Here is a 17344-nt window from a genome sequence, read left to right on the forward strand (position 1 = left end):
TCCCTTCAAAGGCCCTTAAATTCCCTTTCCTTAATTGTATGTTTATTTTGCATTTGTGGAACACACTGTATGAATACTTCAAGTAAGAAAAATATTAAGGTGCTACAATTACAATGATTTTACAACCATTTATAGCATCCCCATAAATTAAACCCCTGCTGTGATAAATTAACCCTCTGTTATGATATTTTAACTCCCTTGTTGTGATATATTCAAATAATCCAATAGTCATTTTGTGTGTGATACCTTAAAATACTGTTACACTTTATTATACCAACTTTCATTGAATTGTATACAGTAGATTCTGAGTAGTAGATTTTTGAAAGTTATAACATCAAAAACAGCAAAAAACGTCCAAAAAGGGCAATAATTCCAACATGGGTCAACAGATTTTCACCAAAATTACATTACAGATAGATCTCATCATGGTGAACAATTTTATCATGTCAGAACTTGGTTAAACCAAACAGTTTTGTAGATATAGGCAAAAAACTACTGTCTGACCCCTATGTTCCATTTTTAATAACAGCAGCCATGTTTTTTAACAGATCAAAAATCCAAATAGTCATTTTGTGCAGGATACTCTAAGGAACAATCATTGTAAGTTTCATACAAATCCATTCAGTAGTTTCAGAGGAGATGTTTGAAGAACTGTTAACGAATATGATGACGGCTGAACTCAAAAACTAATTTTAGAACATGCTGAAAGTAAAACTTGAGCTGTATTGTATTATGCTTTACATCTGCAAAGTTTAAAAAAAATTCATTCTCAAGAAATCATCTGGAAACTGTCAGAGGGTATCACATAATATCTCCCCACTTCATGTGGAGGGAAATAAAAATTCAGATGATTTCTATCATCACCAATAATTTTGCGGTACGTCTAAATACCACAAAGACTGGTCTTAGTGCACTGAGACCTTAAAAGTAGCACCAAGACCCATTAGATAATATTTTTCTGAAGTAAAAGTACTACCATTGGAATGGTAATTTAAAAATACATAAAATTAATCTGGTACGTTGGCACTTCATGTTTTCCCTATTTTGACTGAACAGCATTAGAAGAATTCTTTTTATCTAATAAAAGTCTCTGATACAGAATTTCTTTCTTCTTGGTGGATTTTGAAAACCAACTCTGATATGTAATGGCATATCTCTTAAAATAACCAAATAGTTCATAGTTCCCTTTTCAAAACAGGGTTATTTTTATGTCTGTAGTAAATAGTAAATTATTCAATGACTATTATTATAGTAAATTCAGTACAATAAATGCATTTTTGAATAACCTTTTTAATGGTAATATTTTTACTTTGGAAAGATGTCATCATATGGGTCTTGGTGTTACTTTTGTGTGTCACAGAAAATAACAATGTACCATGTCCCAAGCCAGAAATTTCAATTTACAAGGTAGAAAAGTCAATCTTTGTTGAATTTCAAGCTTGTCAGAAAGATTAATAGTATTAACCTCTCGTACGATTTTTATCCAAAAAACAACTGAAAAATGTATGTGTAAGAATGCTTACAAATTGTGACAAAGGAATGGATAGACAAACTGACAGAAATTGTATGGAAACTTGCTGGTTGTTGTATAATTGACAAACAAACATATTCATAAACAAGGGCATGAATCCTTGAAACAGGGTCTAATAAAGGTTAGAAAAATTAATAAAGTGAACAATAGCCGATTTAACAGGTAAGAGGGAACAATAGCCAGATTTAACAGGGAATTAAAAGAAATAAAATAGAAATTTTATCTTACATAAAATAACAGTGTTCCATGTCCACATTGTGGATCAAAATCAATTTTGAAGGGCACCTTGTCTCTACAGTCTGGATCAACAATCTTCACCTTTAGAACTTTTTGACCCTGACAAAGGCAGTAAGGACAAAAATTTGGGCCTCACTTTCTGTAAATTGTGTTATTAGCAGTTTAATTGTTGGTTGCTTGGCTTCTGGTTGATGACTGTTTCATTAGCAATCATACCACATCTCCTATTTTTATATTATAAAGTACCATGATTCTTAAATGAATGTTAATCAGCTTTATAATGACCTTTGACCTACCTATGATAAATTCCTAAAGACCCAAATTCAATCAATGACACATAATCAGCAGTTCCATTGAAATGCAGAGCTTTGTTTTCACGATCTAAACATCTGACTTTCAGGTCTGACCACAATGCCATCTGTTGGGCAAACTGGAACACACCAACATGTCCACCTGTAATTGTTGTATCATAGATGTCACCACTGTCCACTAGCAGGGAATCAACATCATATATCTTGAGTCTAAAAAATTTTTTTAAAGTTTTTAAAGCACGTCAATTCAAAAACCCTCAATCTTCAAAATGCAGATCTTATTTATGTAATCACATGGTCATAATTTAAGGAGGTAGACCTAGAGTAAGGGACACAAATCTTACAAATCATTGAAACGTTTGTATTCAGCATTTTACATCAATGTCATGTAAGCATTAAAGTAACTTGGACTGATTTCATTCTGTTTCAAATGAAAGCTTGATAGGCTTTAATGACATTGAATATGGTACAAGCAATTCACTGATTTCAAGAATTGTGTCCCTTACTCAAGGTCTACCTTCTTAAAATAAAGTTGTCATACAGGAAGTTGATGTCACTTCAGTATAAAATACCAACAGCATACCAAATAAAGCTTCTGTCAAAACTTCAAGTGGCAGTGATAATTATAATTGCATGCAGAAAAACCTGTAATGAAAATGTTATGGATAGACAACAGATAAATGAACAGTTGGAGACCATGCCCCTAGCCACTGCAGTGGAGAGCGGAAGAGTATGGAAGTATAATCATATCTAAGAACCGTGAAAGTATTATTGTTCCTAGGGTACCAATTTTCGTGGTTTTCGTGGGTATGCCAAACCATGGTTTTTGGTTCCCAACAAAAAGGAGATTTCCACTGTTGTGTTAAGTGAAAACCTCAAACCCACAAATTCAAGAATCCACAAACTTGTGTTTCTTCCCTAATCCACGAAAATTGGTATCCACGAATTTAAGTACTTTCACACTATGATTGTACATAAATAAATATTTCCAACACTTGTAAACAGATAGGCTGGTGTAGGGGAGGACAAACAAAAGATATTCCTATATACCCCTAATCATTGTTTGCATGGAGATTAAAATGGTTCATTGGAATAATCTCTAATTTTGTGATGTCATATGAGAAGGTTCTAAGAAAATAATTACAGGATATGCATATTGACAAACAGGAAAAACAGGTAGTATAATTGACATATCTGTCTAGGGTAGAAAAATTAGTAATAGCATTTTTTTGAATTCTAACATTAATCCTAAATGAAGTTGGACACCAGGTAGTGTCAGGTATATATCCCTTCTTTTTCATGTAGTTGACATCTGACAGCACCCAAAATTGCTAAGATATGCCCCATCTGTATAAAGCCAAATATTCCAAGTCCAAGGGCCATAACTTCCATAAAAATCAATCAACCGTAACCAAAGTGGAACTTAATCTTAACTTCCTATAGTAAGAATACATACAAAAGATAAAATCAATTGGTAAAAGCATTACAAAAAAAATGCATAAAACACGGACGGATGCTGGGCATTTCCAACACATCCCAGGAACAATAAAAAGTTGATTCCAATATACCATGCCCTTGTTTAGAGGGGATATAATTATAAGACGAATAGATACCTAATTTTACTGAGGTCTGTGTTGTGAGTCAGGAACCATTTATAAGATGTGTAGTTACTCCAAGCTGTAAGGTTCTGGTCATGCCATATAACTTCCAAAACATTGGCAGTAGATGTATCAAGCCATAATGCTTTAGCTAAGGTCATCCCTGGTCCTGAGTTGGAATTCACAGCCTGACAAGAAAAATGACAAGTGGGGACATACTGACATATGCTCTGTACTGCTTGTTTCATGAAAAGTGCATAAAAAGAATCCTTCAGTTACTGAGTTATCTACTATCTTCTTCAATTCATTCCATGCACCCTCCTCTTTTTAATAATATACAGCTAATTAACAATGTTAAAATCCAGTACTTATGCATGACATTGTTTCTGTTAAAATAAATACAGTGTTTTAATGAAATAATTATAAAACAAAATTCATAAGCTTCAGATTTTTCAAATGAATAAGTACACTGTATAAATCATTATACAGGCATAATTTAATGACAAATGTTGATTCTATAGACTATGGACAATCTACAATAAAAAGAATATTTTGTATCTCATACATTACCACTTACAGAAATATGTACTCCTCTAATTCCACCCTTGTATGTTGTTGTTCCCATGTTGTGGTTGTTAGGTCGCCATGACACCAAGTAAAACTTCCTATTGTTGACATAACCAAAGATAAATCCAACATAATTATCATCTTCTGATGATCGCACATAAACTGTCCCACTGTATTCTATAGACCCATACGACCGATCACCTGAAGAGAGAGAATGAATATATTTATGCAAACTCATAATAGATTTGGTGACTAGGTCACTTGGATTTAAGCTGAAATGCTGTTTACTTCGGGAGCCGACTAGTTAAATCACATTTCATGGTGTTAATATGGTTTACTTATTGATGGAAGTTTACATATTTCATGAGGGGTTCCTTGCCTATCAATGCTGTAGTTTTGTCTGTGTGGGATAGACAAGTAACATGTCCGGAGGTGTTACTTGCCTATTAATGCTGCAGGTTTGTCTGTGTGGGATAGGAAAGTAACATTTCAGGAGATGTTAATTGCCTATCAATTCTGTAGATTTGTCTGTGTGGGATTGGTAAGTAACGTTTCAGGAGGTACTACTTACCTATCAATGCTGTAGGTTTGTCAGTGTGGGATAGGCAAGTAACATTTCAGGAGGTGTTATTGCCTATTAATGCTATAGGTTTGTCTGTGTGGGATAGAAAAGTAACATTTCAGGAGGTACTACTTACCTATTAATGCTGTAGGTTTGTCTGTGTGGGATAGGCAAGTAACATTTCAGGAGGTACTACTTACCTATTAATCCTGTTGGTTTGTCAGTGTCAGCTTGTTGGTATATCTCTCTCCCAGCAGCCTTCACCAACCAATCAGCATCATTACTGTATCCTGGATAGAAATCTAATGTGAAATAAGAACTGAAGGATGTTTCATGGATGTCAGGGTTGTGTGGACAGGTGTCATTACTGTCTTTGGTGCCATCTCCGTCAGCATCAACATCACAATCATCACCAACTTTGTTTCCTGAAAGTTAAAACAGATTTATCAAGGTGTGGACAGGTGAGAACAGGTATCATTACTGTCCTCCATCAACATTATCACAATCAGACCTTTGTTACCTGAAAGTTAAAACAGATTTATCAAGGTGTGGACAGGTGAGAACAGGTATCATTACTGTCCTCCATCAACATTATCACAATCAGACCTTTGTTATCTGAAAGATAACAGATTTTTGAAGGTGTCCACATGTAAGAGATGTGCCAGTTCTGTCTACTTCATCTGCAACAGTATCATCACTTTATTTTATTGAATGAACATGTGACCTAAGTGAAGAAAACACCCCAATTATGTTCATCAACATCACTATCACTACCAATATAACACTGAATTATAACCACAGAAGATTACAGTTTTTGACACAGTTTATTCCAGTGTGTATTTTGTTGGTATTTTTGGGGAATAAAAAATGCAACAATTAAGTTCTATATAAAGAAAACAGAATTAAATATATTAGTCATAGGTATCAACTTTAGTGAGTTCACCAAGAAAAAAACCCAGTGTCTAAGTCCTTTGCTTCTAACAAAAGGTCAAGGTTACAACATAAAACAATATATGTTGTAGGGTCATCTATATCAGTCTGCAGAGGATTATTTATGAAAGGACAGTTTTCTACTATGATCCAACACTGACCCATGACCCCTTCTGTACCAAGGTCAAAGGTCATACTTACCATCTATATCAGTTTGTAGGGGGTTATTTCTGTAAGGACAGTTGTCTACTGTGTCCAAAATCCCATCGCCATCTGAATCTGTGTCACAGACATCACCTGATCATTAAGATTAAAAAAATAGTTAATGAATGTATTATTTTTCCAGTTTCACATTATAGTGAGAAATTTTTGTATTTACGGAACTAGCAATTTTGGTCACAGGACTCAATGAATGAGTGGTATATTGGAATATCTTTGCTGATCTGTCATTCCATCCAATAGGGCGTTGTTGTAAGCAGTTTTGAGTGCCGTCCAATTTCACAAAGATTAACAAATATGGTAACATCATTTGCCTTTCACAAAATTATAATTATACAAGAATGTGATCATGATTAACAATACCTTCACATTCATTAGTTACAATTGATTTTTACCTAGCATTCCTATACAAAGGTCAGCCTTCAATATCAATCCTACCATCCCTATACAAGAGTCAGCCTTCAATATCAATCCTACCATCCCTATACAAAGGTCAGCCTTCAATATCAATCCTAGCATCCCTATACAAGAGTCAGCCTTCAATATCAATCCTACCATCCCTATACAAAGGTCAGCCTTCAATATCAATCCTACCATCCCTATACAAAGGTCAACCTTCAATATCAATCCCAGCATCCCTATACAAAGGTCAACCTTCAATATCAATCCCAGCATCCCTATACAAGAGTCAGCCTTCAATATCAATCCCAGCATTCCTATACAAAGGTGAGCCTTCAATATCAATCCCAGCATTCCTATACAAAGGTCAGCCTTCAATATCAATCCTACCATCCCTATACAAAGGTCAACCTTCAATATCAATCCTACCATCCCTATACAAAGGTCAACCTTCAATATCAATCCCAGCATCCCTATACAAGAGTCAACCTTCAATATCAATCCCAGCATTCCTATACAAAGGTCAGCCTTCAATATCAATCCCAGCATTCCTATACAAAGGTCAACCTTCAATATCAATCCTACCATCCCAATACAAAGGTCAACCTTCAATATCAATCCTAGCATCCCTATACAAAGGTCAGCCTTCAATATCAATCCTAGCATCCCTATACAAGTCAACCTTCAATATCAATCCTACCATCCCTATACAAAGGTCAACCTTCAATATCAATCCTACCATCCCTATACAAAGGTCAACCTTCAATATCAATCCCAGCATCCCTATACAAGAGTCAACCTTCAATATCAATCCCAGCATTCCTATACAAAGGTCAGCCTTCAATATCAATCCCAGCATTCCTATATAAAGGTCAACCTTCAATATCAATCCTACCATCCCTATACAAAGGTCAACCTTCAATATCAATCCTACCATCCCTATACAAAGGTCAACCTTCAATATCAATCCTAGCATCCCTATACAAAAGTCAGCCGTCCATATCAATATCATTTACAATATCTATCTATGGTCAGGTAAGAATACATATTTTGCACTGCTTACTTTACCATCATCACCTTTGAAATGGTGAATACCATCTCTGCTTACTTTACCATCATCATCTTTGAAATGGGTGAATATGACCACTTCTTACTTTACCTTGTCCATCACTATCACCATCAGATTGGTCACCATTAGCTACATCCTGACAGTTATCAATAAAGTTCAGGACACCGTCACCATCCCTGAAAAAAAGTAAAGAAGAAATGTCCATGGGAAATTACATGAAACAGCAATGTATGACCACAAAATGTCAAATGGTTAACAAAGTCTAAATTTGAAAAATACAATATTAGCAATAAAAGATAATTGGAAAGAGTAAGAAACCTAAGTATGATCACATGCAACAAAGAATACTCAGATATAACGACAGTTCAGAAAACAAGTTTAATCTTCATGCATTATTGTCAGAAAAAAAACCACATTTTGGTTAATCAAGGTAGCAAATTGATTATCCAGTATTATAATATAGATTTTCTCAATATAATTATAATGTTACTTTCAAGATAAGTTTTAAATTTTGTGATCAGAAGATTGATATTCGTGTTGTGACATTTTGATTGGAGATGGTCAGAAGGTTTGAAAGAGAAATTACCAAATTTATTTAAAATGTGATTTATTGAAATTCATTACACAGGGAATATTAAACAAATTGCTGCTATGTATAAATAAATTCCACTATTTTTTTCATTTACTAAGCTATAAAATCCTAACTGATATCCAAACTATATTGATTTTTTGTTGTTGAATATTTACCGATCTTTGTTTGTCCCTCCAACAGTGTCACAATCGTCACCAACTTTATTGTCATCTGAGTCTGTTTGTAGGTTGTTGGCAACATTTACACAGTTGTCACATACATCACCAAAGCTGTCACCATCTAAGTTTTCCTGACCAGGGTTGGCTACAAATTGACAGTTGTCTGATACATCTAATACACCTGGAAATAAAAAAAAAATGAAATTCAATACACTATTTAAAAAAATCTTATCTAATCTTATTGATAACTTTCTTTCTCAGTTTATCAGAGTAAAAAAATCTTTGGTTTATGTAGAGGAATGTCATGTAGAGCAATGTCATGTAGAGGAATGTCAATAATTATGATGTCTTAGGCAAGGTAATAATCAATTATGATAACCATAAGCTTTTTTTTTCATTGAATTATTTTTCTCCCATGGGCTCCATTAAGGCTTAGTGAGCTAGAAAATCAAAAACCTTGTCAACAAAGCTGATATTACAATCATTATGGCAGACTCTTGACATTAGAGCCAATAAAAAGACATTCAGCTGACATTACAAGCAATCACTACACAGGCAAAATTATTTCACATGATTTTCACACAAATTTCACATGGTTTCCACCTGAACTGAGCAAATAAATTTTGTGTCAGAGTTCATGTGAAATTTGTGTGAATCAGCCTTCGTGTGAAATTCATGTGAGTTGTCCACATGCAATTCATGTTAAGTGAATTTCATGTGAAGTCAATTAACATGAATTTCATGTGAAAAATATCTGCCTGTGTAGTCTATTTTGTTTTATACAAAATAACACAATTTGTTTAGACAGAAAATATCACAGTGAGAGCAATAGGGTGGAATGTGATATTCTATCGAGACATTCAATAGTGACATTGTTCTGCATATCAGAAACATGACAATCAATTTGACATTATGTTGTTATTGGATATTGCCAATATATTTTAGTATCATGACAGAAGAAAAAATTGAATGAAAGTGCTGATATTTAAAACATTTTATCCTTCCAAATACGTTACTGCAAGAAATAAATTCCCTCTAGTAAACTTATTACTAAATATCTTTCAAGGCCAAAAATGCATCCCTCAAATCTTGAGCTGATATGAAGACTAGATCTTAATTTTATTTGCATAAATAATAGAATATCATTGAGCTGATAAATTGCAAGAAAAATTTTAACTTGTTACAAAAGAGGCATTGAATGATATAAAAGAAATCATATTTGAACTATATTTTTGTGTGATGATCACAAATTGTAGGGAAGTTTCAGTAATAGACCAGTAACATAATGCTTTTTGATCCTGAAGGATCAAAAACCCAAAAATGATAAAGTTGTTGATATTAATAAAGTCATTCCTTAAAACACAGCATAAAAAAAGTATCACAAAAAAATAAGTTCCATCATTGTTGTACCCACAAACTGAGTCAGCTCATGATTATTGACTCATTATCAATGTCACCAATGTTTTATAATCAGCTGTTTATCATGGATGGATAACCTGGCAAAAATCACCAAATTGTACAAAGTCAGAAATATGGTGTGCATAAATTGTACAAAATGTAACTACTGCAAATTGGATAAAAAACAATCACTATTTGCATGCATGTTCCTGAATTAGACCAAGTAACACAGACATCATATCAAACAAGACATTCAAATACAAAATACACAAACATATTCATATAAAGACCTACTAAGATTTGCCACATGTCATTGTAACGATAACTGTAGTAGACTTGTCATTACCAGTTATTAAAGTGTACCTTCGAAACATGTGTCAATGTTTGTAAATAATGGGTGAAATGTCAATGTGTGCACACCAAAAATACGCATCAGTTGATTTCACAAACATTGATGTCATAAAACATAAATATTCGCTTTGGGCGTCATCTGTAACATGGGGTGCGTTACTTCTTATGTCCAAAACATATGAGTTACCCTGTGTATTACACTGATATAATTATACATCATCTTCAATTTATATAAGAATAAAGGCACTTTGTGGTTTGATAATGATGGTTCAAATCAGGTGAGCCTGTTAGGGTGAGCTCTGATATTAACCATGATGAAGTCACTATTTAAAACAAGATGTTATTTATTATTCCTTTTATCAGTAATTTGATATTTACAATAGAAAATGATGTTCGTTACCTGAAATTTGTTCAAAATATTACCCAAATGTAATTATTAAATGCCATCTATTTTATATCAGAATGATCACTGATCATGATGATTTGTGATACAGTCCAGTCTTAATTTACTGATTGCGTCAGCTGATAAAGCCATGTTACATGGGATGGTCGGCATATCACAAGATTAATTTGTTGACATCTTTTGTGAATTATTGTCAAGAATTTCTAAACTCCTTAATGATGAGTTACCATACTACAATTTTGCCATTTCTCTAGAGTAAAGAGTCACTCCTTTGTAGTGAGTATATCAGAAATAATTCTGTTTTGGATCGAAGTCTAAAGGATGATAAACATTATCAGTTATCTGGTTACTATCCATGTGCTATGTTTTATTTTATAATAGTTCTTTATAGTAACTAGTTCACAAGATATTATCAACATCAGCTTTATAATTGGTAAAAGGATATTTTTTTTCTAGTAAAACAGCAGATGGTTTCTAGGCATATTGCTCTGTGTACATGCAGCAAATCCTACAGGTGGGTTTAGTAAAGTACATACAACAAATCCTACGGTTGGGTTTAGTAAAGTACATGCATCAAGTCCTACTGGTGGGTTTAGTAAAGTACATACAACAAATCCTACAGGTGGGTTTAGTAAAGTACATGCATCAAGTCCTACTGGTGGGTTTAGTAAAGTACATGCAGCAAATCCTACGGTTGGGTTTAATAAAGTACATGCAACAAATCCTACTGGTGGGTTTAGTAAAGTACATGCAGCAAATCCTACAGGTGGGTTTAGTAAAGTACATGCAGCAAATCCTACGGTTGGGTTTAGTAAAGTACATGCAGCAAATCCTACGGTTGGGTTTAGTAAAGTACATGCAGCAAATCCTACTGGTGGGTTTAGTAAAGTACATGCAGCAAATCCTACTGGTGGGTTTAGTAAAGTACATGCAGCAAATCCTACTGGTGGGTTTAGTAAAGTACATACAACAAATCCTACTGGTGGGTTTAGTAAAGTACATGCAGCAAATCCTACAGGTGGGTTTAGTAAAGTACATGCAGCAAATCCTACAGGTGGGTTTAGTAAAGTACATACAACAAATCCTACAGGTGGGTTTAGTAAAGTACATGCAGCAAATCCTACAGGTGGGTTTAGTAAAGTACATGCAGCAAATCCTACAGGTGGGTTTAGTAAAGTACATGCAGCAAATCCTACTGGTGGGTTTAGTAAAGTACATGTAGCAAATTCTGCTGGTGGTTTTCGTAAAGTACATTTACTTTTGATTTGTTTCTATTATTTCAATGTTTAAGAGATTTGCAGTATTGCTGTACATGTACCACATGTATTTGTTTACAAAATATTGATTACAGTAATGGCTACAAGTACAAATTTGCCAGTCATTGCAACGTCACAGTAAAACACCACTATGGTATTCTTAGTAATATTGTTATTATCAAAATAGGTTTACTAAGTACCAAGGTTCAGGAAATTTGACTGCCCATGCCGGTCATTTAATCAAACTCCAGCAGACATTTGGGGCGGTCTTTTACATGCTCAGATCGAGAATAAACTTTTTTCTTTAAAAAAATTTTTGTAGTTATTTCTCAAAACTTTCAATTTAGATTTTTTTTTCCATTAAATTTCTCAAGAAGTTTAATTAGTGTATTTAAATAATGTTAAGTTGATTATAATTTTTAATCACTCCAAATTAACAACTATAACTTTCTTGATCTTATAAAAAACATCATTTATATTAACCCAAAAATAAAGCCAAGCTTGTTTATTCAAATAATTTATTTGTGAAACTGATTAATTACATGCAGGAACTTGGATATTTGGCATTTCGATTTACGGAAATCCTTTCTTTTTCTTATCTTTAATTCTTGTAAAATAACCATTTTCTTCATGCATATGAATTGATATTGAAATTTATATACTTTAATGTAAATACTGTCAGTAAAACCAGTTGTTCTTCCCTTTGAAAAATGTTTATTAATAAAAAAAATTGAGAATACACATTTTTTTAAAATTGATTTAAATAGGTTGTTGACATCTCTGTTAAAAGTATTTAATTGATAAATTAATAATTACAAACTACAATGAATGATTCGTAGCACTGCATGCTTTCATTACCACTGAAAGATCGGTGAGAAAATGATGGATTTGTAAATCTTTTTCTTAATTTCATAAATCAAGTAATTCAATTCCTTCATATACGCAATAGTGCAGCACGTGTACTATCAATTCAATTAAGTAATCAACTTATCTGTTACAGGTAAAATCACAGTCGCAGATGGCTGCGCATCGGCAAACATTGATGCACACCTGTCAATCAATTTCCAATAAACAATTAGGTGACAAATAGACAGGATGTTTAGATACTCTAGTACCAGTAGTCCCTCTCTTTATAAGGGGTCAATTCGCACTATAAGTCGAAATGTGGTCGCATAAGGCAGGTGACCATTGGTCAGGGGGCTGTTTCAGAGAGGGATTACTGTAATAAAACCATGCAATGTAGTTTATAAAGGTTGACAATTTATGATGTCCCATATTGGCAAATTGTCATTGGTCATTTGCAATATTTGTTGGTCAATGATTGGCATTTTTCACTGTTTCCAGATCCTTGGCTTGATCAGTACACTGTATAACACACCCCACCAGCACAACTCACCACCAGTGCAATGTTTATTCACCAAAATCATCATTAGAGTCACCAGTATAGGTTTACTCATCATTATTGTAATCAGTGTCTACTGTGAAAGTACTATTGTTTGTTGGGTACCAATTTTCGTGGATTTTGTAGGTAGGCTAAACCACAAAATTTGGTTCCATAAGAAAAGAAGATTCCCTTTTATGTGTTTACTGAAATCCTCAAAACCACAAATTCAAGATTCCACAAATTTGTGCTTCTTCAACAATCCACAAAAATTGGTAACCACAAATTAAATACTTTCACAGTATTTTAACTCACCAACATGTCATCATTAGAATTGTTTGACTCATCACCACTGTAATCATCATGACCACCAGCTGAGGTATACTCACCATCATTATCATCATCAGTATCACACACATCACCAGTACCATCACCATCTGTATCCGTCTGGTCAGCATTGGTGTTAGAAGGACAGTTGTCACAGGCATCTCCTACACCATCCCCATCAGAGTCAGTCTTATCAAAACTTCGAAAGTATGGACAATTATCCTAAAATATAAAATAGTGGTTGATTACATTCTGGTATCTTACAATTGTATTCCTTTATCAATAAACTTAAACCATATCACAATCCCCCCCCCATGTTGTCATTTTTCTCTCAACCCTTCCCCTCTTGAACACCCTGTTCTTACTACTCACAATAGAATCAATCAGACCCTCATTGTCAGAGTCCATATCACAATCATCCCCATGTTGTCATCTTTTCTATCTACCCCTGCCCTATCTCCCTAACACCCTGTTCTTACTACTCACAATAGAATCAATCAGACCATCATTGTCAGAGTCCATATCACAATCATCCCCATGTTGTCATTTTTCTCTCTACCCCTCCCCTCTCTTCCTAACACTCTGTTCTAACTACTCACAACAGAATCAATCAGACCATCATTGTCAGAGTCCATATCACAATCATCCCCATGTTGTCATCTTTTCTCTCTACCCCTCCCCTCTCTTCCTAACACCCTGTCCTTGCTACTCACAATAGAATCAATCAGACCATCATTGTCAGAGTCCATATCACAATCATCCCCATGTTGTCATCTTTTCTCTCTACCCCTCCCCTCTCTTCCTAACACCCTGTCCTTACTACTCACAATAGAATCAATCAGACCATCATTGTCAGAGTCCATATCACAATCATCCCCATGTTGTCATCTTTTCTCTCTACCCCTCCCCTCTCTCTCTAACACTCTGTCCTTACTACTCACAATAGAATCAATCAGACCATCGTTGACAGAGTCCATATCACAATCATCCCCATTTTGTCATTTTTTCTCTCTACCCCTCCCCTATCTCCCTAACACCCTGTTCTTACTACTCACAATAAAATCAATCAGACCATTATTGTCAGCGTCCATATCACAACACCCCCCATGTTGTCATCTTTTCTCTCTACCCCTCCCCTCTCACCCTAAAGTACCCAACCAGTTCTTACTACTCACAATAGAATCAATCAGACCATCGTTGTCAGAGTCCATATCACAATCATCCTCCATGTTGTCACTTTTCTCTCTACCTCTCTCCTCTCACCCTAAAGTACCCATCCAGTTCTTACTACTCACAATAGAATCAATCAGACCATCGTTGTCAGAGTCCATATCACAATCATTCCCCATGTTGTCATTTTTCTCTCTACCCCACCCTTCTCACCCTAACACTCTGTTTTTACTACTCACAATAGAATCAATCAGTCCATAGTTGTCAGAGTCCATATCACAACACCCCCCATGTTGTCATTTTTCTCTCTACCCCACCCTTCTCACCCTAACACTCTGTTTTTACTACTCACAATAGAATCAATCAGACCATCGTTGTCAGAGTCCATATCACAATCATCCCCCATATTGTCATTGTCTACATCTTCCTGACCACAGTTAGGAATTGTTGGGCAATTGTCCTGAAATGAGAACCATATCATTCATAAACTGTCGCCAGTAAAGCAAATAATGTTGCCTGAATAAATACCAACCTGGAGGTAAATCAACATATTTTTCCTGAATATGAGAATACCATATGCTTGAATATCTCATATTTATGAGAACACAATATTTTGTAATTAAAGGTAATAACTCTTAACTGACAAGAAATGTGCTGCAAAAACATAAGGTAATAAGTAACACAAATCAGTTTTTTGATCATTTTAATATCAGGATATTTAAAGCAAGTATACTCATTTTTCAAAATATCATCAACTTTTTCACTTAAAAGATAACAAATTTTTTTCAAATTAACTAAGAAAATGTTTTTGAACAAATAAGAGTTAAACAAAATTTTATTTACCACACACAGAATAGTAAAATTGATACAAATTTGCTTTGCATAGCCAAATGACCCTTACCACAGAAAAACAAGAGGCTCCCAGGAGCCTGAATTGCTCACCTGGTTAAAGTTTGTCTTTCAAGGGCAATAAACTTAACAAGGAGTCGTCCAACAATTCAGACTAAAGAAGACTTTGGTAGGACTATCATAAGGATCATTTCAGTGATAGAAAGTTTCTTTCTTTTATAGTTTAAATATATTTGCTGAAAACTGTAAAAAAAAACGTCATTTCCATCTTTCAAGGGCAATAACTCTTACAGGATTCACCTGACAACTTTGATCCCAGACAACTTTTGAAGGCCTTATAATAAGAGTCATTTCAGCTATAGAAATAATTTCGCTAAACCTAACAGTTTTGGAGATACTTGTGAAAAACTATTGTCTGACCCCTACGTTCTATTTTTAGTTACAGCAGCCATGTTTTTCAATGGGTCGAAAATCCCCACATCAGTTCTATGCATGATACCCAAAGGAACATTCATACCAAGTTTGGTTCCAATTGGTTAGGTGGTGTCCGAGGAGAAGACTTTTGAAAGAAATAACATTAAAAATAGCACAAAAAAATGCTGAAAAAAGGGCAATAACTCCAACATGGCTTAACATATCAAAATGAAAATTTGACCACAGATCTCATCATGCTGAACACTTTTACTCAATGTCAGAATTTGGCTAAACCTAACGGTTTTGGAGATATATGTGAGAAACAACTGTCTGACCCCTATGTTCTATTTTTAGTAACGGCTGCCATGTTTTTCAACGGATCAAAAATCCCCACTTCAATTCTATGCAGGATACCCTAAGAAACATTCATACCAAGTTTGGTTTCAATTAGTTAAATGGTGTCAGAGGAGGAGAGTTTTGAGAAATTGTTAACGACGACAATGACGACAATGACGACTAACGCCAAGTGATGGCAATAGCTCACATGGCCTTTGGCAAGGTGAGCTAAAAAGCCAGTGCAAAATCTCCATAACACCTGTAAAATTTAGATATGTTGAAACAAAATTGCAGCAGAATATGATCAACTACATATGGTGACTAACAATCCTACAAATTTGTAAACTCATCTAGCAGTTAACAGTGGTGTTGTGTTAACAAAATCTTTCTATTGAGTCAATGTACAAAAAAAATTGAAGTCTGGGAACTGCCACAAAATTGTCCAAAACAAAATGGCATGCGCTGTGTGCGGGAAAAAAGAGTATCAGTTTTACAAGGCTATGACAAAAACAATATTTAAGGATTGGGATATGCAAGCAATGTGTCTTATATGTAATAAATTGTTTGAATACACAACAGTTGCAAATGGGAAATCAGTTTGGCTAATTCATTCCTAAAGAGGCATAAAACATTACTACATCAGTAAATAATGGGAATGCTCCTAATCGAAAGATCAACACTTGAAAACAAGACAACCTTTACTACACTGGGTGGACCTGACTCACATTATAACAGCCAGTAAAGGCAATTGTGATTATGGGACACCCTACACAACACTCTGTGATCCAGTCACCTAATGATATCCCAAGTCTGTACAGGCTATAGTGATACCAGGGAGACCCTTCCCGAAACCTTTAGGACCACTCACTTCACCATATCCCAAGTCTGTAAAAGTTACAGGGATATCAAGGAGACCCTACACCACACCCTGTGAACCACTTACCATATAACATACCCAAACTGTATAGGGTATAGTGATATCAGGGAGACCTTACACCACACCCTGGGGACCACTCACCTTATAACATCCCCAGTCTGTACAGGCTATAGTGATATCAGGGAGACCTTACACCACAACCTGGGGACTACTCACCTTATAACATCCCCAGTCTGTACAGGCTATAGTGATATCAGGGTGACCATCCAAATCTGAATCTTTCCCACACTGTTTACCATTTCCTGCATAACCAACAGGGCACTATAAACAAAACCCAATTATTAGTTACTAAAGCATACTGTTAATGAAAAACCCTATCATTACTGACTAAACGATAACCAACAGGTCA

General features: G+C 34.8%; 1 protein-coding gene across 3 annotated transcripts in view; it reads right to left on the bottom strand.

Moving 5' to 3' along the window:
* LOC148609815 (uncharacterized) overlaps positions 1-17344 on the bottom strand; it is an 89949-nt gene that overhangs the window by 5792 nt on the left and 66813 nt on the right. For 2 of the 3 annotated variants that reach the window (XM_088541098.1, XM_088541100.1), the window contains exons 45-54: positions 17152-17256; positions 14812-14919; positions 13352-13511; positions 8171-8354; positions 7514-7599; positions 5938-6033; positions 5007-5231; positions 4255-4445; positions 3693-3865; positions 2065-2289 (exon numbers count right to left, since the gene is read on the bottom strand). In XM_088541098.1, the coding sequence (XP_088397224.1) occupies positions 2065-2289; positions 3693-3865; positions 4255-4445; positions 5007-5231; positions 5938-6033; positions 7514-7599; positions 8171-8354; positions 13352-13511; positions 14812-14919; positions 17152-17256 (1553 nt within the window). The remainder of the gene's footprint in view (positions 1-2064; positions 2290-3692; positions 3866-4254; positions 4446-5006; positions 5232-5937; positions 6034-7513; positions 7600-8170; positions 8355-13351; positions 13512-14811; positions 14920-17151; positions 17257-17344) is intronic. The other variant, XM_088541099.1, reaches the window with a different exon arrangement.

Source organism: Perna viridis, chromosome 8 (assembly GCF_037379345.1).
Source record: "Perna viridis isolate PV_CMFRI_1.1 ecotype Kerala chromosome 8, ASM3737934v1, whole genome shotgun sequence".
NCBI lineage: Eukaryota > Metazoa > Mollusca > Bivalvia > Mytilida > Mytilidae > Perna > Perna viridis.